The sequence below is a fragment of the Lolium perenne genome, chromosome 5 (genome assembly GCF_019359855.2).
Source record: "Lolium perenne isolate Kyuss_39 chromosome 5, Kyuss_2.0, whole genome shotgun sequence".
Taxonomy (NCBI): domain Eukaryota; kingdom Viridiplantae; phylum Streptophyta; class Magnoliopsida; order Poales; family Poaceae; genus Lolium; species Lolium perenne.
Window position 1 is genome coordinate 261,789,128 of NC_067248.2, and position 4,784 is coordinate 261,793,911.

At 49.5% G+C, this 4,784-nt stretch overlaps 1 protein-coding gene across 1 annotated transcript; it reads right to left on the reverse strand.

Moving 5' to 3' along the window:
- Positions 1-2,655: 2,655 nt before the first annotated feature.
- On the reverse strand, positions 2,656-4,504 carry LOC127298401 (trans-cinnamate:CoA ligase, peroxisomal). Its single transcript, XM_051328264.2, has one exon. The coding sequence runs from the start codon at positions 4,480-4,482 to the stop codon at positions 2,785-2,787; it is 1,698 nt and encodes a 565-aa protein (XP_051184224.1). The 5' UTR covers positions 4,483-4,504; the 3' UTR covers positions 2,656-2,784.
- Between the last annotated feature and the right edge of the window lie 280 nt (positions 4,505-4,784).

Below are 4,784 nucleotides of genomic sequence, written 5' to 3' on the forward strand. Positions count from 1 at the left end.
AGGTTTCGAAGGTTTTGCATCTTCTATACTAGGAAGTTATCACTGGTGGGGTTCTGGCTGACCAACATAAAACTAGGGGCGCCGGGGGAAGAAGAACTCGAGCTGGTCGCCACTGCTTGTAAATTGGATCTAGGTTTTTGGGAGGAGGTAATTCTGATACTATATAAGATTGTTACACACTAGCCAATTTAATCAAAAGTCTGAACTGGTGAAAGAAGGCTATGTAGTATATTTATATTCAACACCACCATCATCATATGCGCTTTAGCATCTTATATGATAAATACTTGTACCGCACCTTTTGCTTTTATTTCTATTGATCACCTTCGAATTTAAACGGCTGTGTACATCTTTATTATGAAGAGACCAAGTGTAGTTCTTAAATCTTTTAGGCCATAGAACGCCCTGGACAAGAAAACAAAGTAAACAAAAACAAGAGGTCCATGGACTCAAGCAAAATGGTCCGCTCACGGGCAAAAACATAAAACAAAGTAAACAAAAATAAAAGGTCCATGGACTCAAGCAAAATGGTTGCTCACGGGCAAAAACATCTTATCGTACATGTGAATTAACAGAAAAGCAATCAAAGCATGTGATCTAAATTAGCTTGCCAAAACGTCTTATCCATAAAGGAGGGAATAGAATAGAGGACTTCTCTTTCGCGGGGTCCTAGAATATAATTTATAGACATGCAAATAATAGAATTTATATTATATCCATAAAGTATTAGTTGGAATCGTCCTTTCCTGGTAGCTTGGTTTTATCCATGAGCTAATGATTAAGGTGGATATACAAAACGTATTTTCGTTGATTAAGATGAGAATCTGAATTCGATTTGCCATAGTAACACACATTTGAATACTTCTGACAAATGTACCCGAGGAGCTAGATGAAGTGTCCAAAACACTCAACAACTTATATGTCGGAGTGTTGTAGTCGGTATATGACGCTCGGCGCACGTTCCATCGGCACCTAAGCAGATATGCCACATGATACTTGCTACTCGGTTGATGAGCCTAGGCCCCGAAAATCGAAAGGACACGCCATATATACGTGTGCATGATTGATCTGCAACTACTACCATGTGGGCCCTCCAATTGTTCTTAACGGGTGTGGCTTTTTTTTTGAACAAGAACCGGTGTGGCTAGAGTGCATGCATGATCGGTGCTCCTTCCGTGGATCTTGTATTTGAGAATTTCTCCTGACTCACTGATACCTATATAAGTTTTGCCTCCGTTACATATTAGGGCATGGGCAATGGTGGCATACACAACTAGCTGCTTCATATAAAAAAGTTGTCAGAAGCAACATGATCAATTTTATCTCTTCAATGAAAGCTACAACTTTAGTCAAAAAAAAAGAGAAGGGACCCCATAAATATGATACTATGTATCTCTTTCTCTCTCAAAAAGTATGCTTTTTAGGCTTAAGATCCCACTTCTTGAAGAGGAGGCTGCCTCCTCATCCAAACCTACTTTGGACCACCCAAACCTAGTTAAAAGTGTGAGGCAGTAGCTCTACGGCAGTGCATTGGGCATGCCCTTAGCTACTGCATATGGATGTATATATACACAAAAATTATGTTTGATATGTCTAAATCAACAACAACTAATATGAAACAGAGAGCAAGTAAACTTTCTAGGAAAATGGATGAGGCCACGCTTCTTTTTTGCAAATTCTTAGAGCTTTATAGATTAACTGATAGGGGTATAGTCACAACGAATAGTATCAACAAGAAAACCTAGGTTATATTAATCCATAAGTTAACAGCTATGTTTGCTTCACGCCCAACAAAAATAATGCTAAAGCTAGAAAAAACTCTACCAATCTTCCTAACCTCCTAAAAAATAGCCGTAATTTCTCCTGACAAATTGCTGTAATAATTTCCAAGCGATTATGATGACCTCCATTACAAAGGTTCATAGCCAGTTGAAAAATCGCTCTGTATAATCACCTGGTTGTAGCCTCTCTCCACCGCAAGCTCCCTCCCAGATGGCCAACGCTTCCATGGTCACGGCATTGCTGGGAAGCCACGGTTTTCAATCAGATGTAAATATACTCTATGTTCAATCAAACGTACTTCTTAGATTACTAAAAAAATTGTTTAACTTTTTCTTCTACATACGGATATATCTATAACTAAAATGTGATGTATACCTCGATATCTAGATAAAGTTTGCAGTTTCTTTAGAGACGAATGATGTGTACATAACATGTCATAAAAAAGAGTATAAACATGCCAAGTAGCTATACATCCATTCCATGTACTCATTTCGTTCCAAAATAATCTGCTCAACTTTAGAGAGAGTTGAGCAACGCAAAATTGAGCAATTTATTTTGAAACAGATAGAATAGTACTCCATTCGTCTCGGTACACACGCAGTTTAAGATAAACTTTGACCATTGGTTTGGTAAATAAAATATAAATTTTATGTTTACAAAATTTATAGCATTAGCTTCGTACGCAAAAAAGTTTTCTAATGATATATTTTTGTGATATATTTCATATTTTATCGACCAAAATAATGATCAAAATAATTTTTTAAACTACGTGCGCGTCTGTTAATCTGAGACAGAGGAAGTACAAGTAACAAACAAATAGCCACTACATGATATTCTTAATTGAGAATAGATACGTATTTAGTACTCCAAATTGAACCGCACATGACACTATCCAAAAGCTTAACTAAGCAGAAGATAATGTCACGCATGGTTATTATTTCCTTGCTGCTGTATTACACACACTTTTGAGTTTTGACGGAAAGCTTGTACACCAGTCCAAAGTCAAAGCTTGGACAGTGCAGCCATGGTAGTGGGACGGAACGGGTCGGGCCTCTTCTTGTCCGCAGCCCTCGGCCTGAGCCCACGGGCCCTCCCGCGCAGCGCGAGCTTCTGCACCTTCCCCGTGGCGTTCTTGGGCAGCTCCTCCACGAACACCACCTTCCTCGGCACCATGAAGTGCGCCATCTTGCTCCGGCAGAAGGCCACCAGCTCCTCCTCGCTGACCTCGCCGGCGCCGGAGTCGAACTCCTTCTTGAGCGCCACGAACGCGCACGGAGTCTCGCCCCAGTGCGGGTGCGGCATGGCGACCACCGCCGCCTCCTGCACCGCCGGGTGGCCGTACAGCGCTGACTCCACGTCCACGCTGCTGATGTTCTCGCCGCCGGAGATGATCACGTCCTTGGAGCGGTCCTTGATCTCCACGTACCCGTCCGGGTGCACCACGCCCACGTCGCCGGTCAGGAACCAGCCGCCCTTGAACGCCTGCTCGTTCGCCTCCGGGTTATTGAGGTACCCCTTCATGACACTGCTCCCGCGCAGCACGATCTCGCCGAGCGTCACGCCGTCGCGGGGAACGCTCGCCATAGTCTTGAGGTCCTTCACGTCGGCGCCGGCGAGGGAGAGCGCGCTCACGCCCTGCCGCGCCTTGAGCGCCGCGCGATCCGGCGCCGGCAGCACGTCCCACCGCTCCCGCCACTCGCACACCATAGCCGGTCCCGTTGCCTCCGTCATGCCGTAGGCGTGCGTGACGTGGAACCCCAGCCGCTCCACGCGCTCGAGCAGCGCGGCGGGCGGCGGCGCGCCACCGGTGAGCACCTCCACAGCACGGCTCAACGGCTCTCGGTGGGCGTCCAGCAGGACGTTGAAGAGCACGGGCGCGGCGCACATGTGGGTGACCCCGTGGTCGGCGATGGCGGAGTACATGGCGTCGGCAGTGGGCGCGCGGACGCAGACGTTGGCGCCGCCGCGGGCCGCCACGCCCCACGTGAATGTCCAACCGTTGCAGTGGAACATGGGGAGCGACCAGAGGTAGACTGGCTCGTGTCCCACCCCCCACTGGAGGAGCAGCCCCACGGTGCTCAGGTAGGCCGCGCGGTGGCTGTACACGACGCCCTTGGGCGCCGACGTCGTGCCGGAGGTGTAGTTGAGCGCGACGGCGTCCCACTCGTCCAGGACGTCACGCGGCGGGTGCCTTGCCGGGTCGCCGCGCGCCACTAGCTTCTCGTACTCCAGCTCCCCCACCCGCACGCCCGTCGGCGCCTCGATGTCGTCGATCACCACCAGCAGCGGCAGGGACGCCGCCGTGATGCTCTTGAGGGCCTCCGTGGCCACGCGCGTGTACTGGTAGTCGACGAAGAGAAGCTTAGGGGTGGCGTGCTTCAGGATGGCGGCGACGCCGGCGGCGTCTAGGCGGGTGTTGATGGCGTTGATGACCGCGCCGGCCATGGGCACCGCGAAGTGCATCTCGTAGAGCGCCGGCGAGTTGGGCGCGAGCACGGAGACGACGTCGTTCCGGCTGACGGAGAGAGCCTGGAGCGCGGCAGAGAGGCGGAGGCAGCGGTCGTGCGTCTGGCGCCAGGTGAAGACGGTGCGGCCGCAGACGAGAGAGGTGCGGTCGGCGTAGACGGCGGCGGCGCGCGGCAGGAAGGTGACGGGGCTGAGGGGCACGTAGTTGGCGTCGCGCTTCGGAAGGCTCTCCATGGCCGTTTATTCGACTATTGTGTATTTGTGTTGCTGTGCGATGGAGGGGCGGGGGAGCTGCATATTTATACTCGGCGCTCTCACTCAAAGATAAGGTCAACTGATCGCGTCCAGCATTTTTGGATCATCTTAGTACCAAGAGGATCTCTGCTGGCACGTCTTACAGCGATCTCAATAGCTATTTGGACGTTTGGTGTGATTTTTGGCCCACGCCGACGCGTCTAATAGATAGCCGGCCAGTTTTGGAGACTAATACAATCACTGATAACCCTGTGCTGGTCCCATCATGCAGGGTGCTGCGA

Coding starts and splice junctions, on each gene's coding strand:
- LOC127298401 (XM_051328264.2), bottom strand. CDS start 4,482: ATGGAGAGCCTTCCGAAGCGCGACGCCAACTACGTGCCCCTCAGCCCC.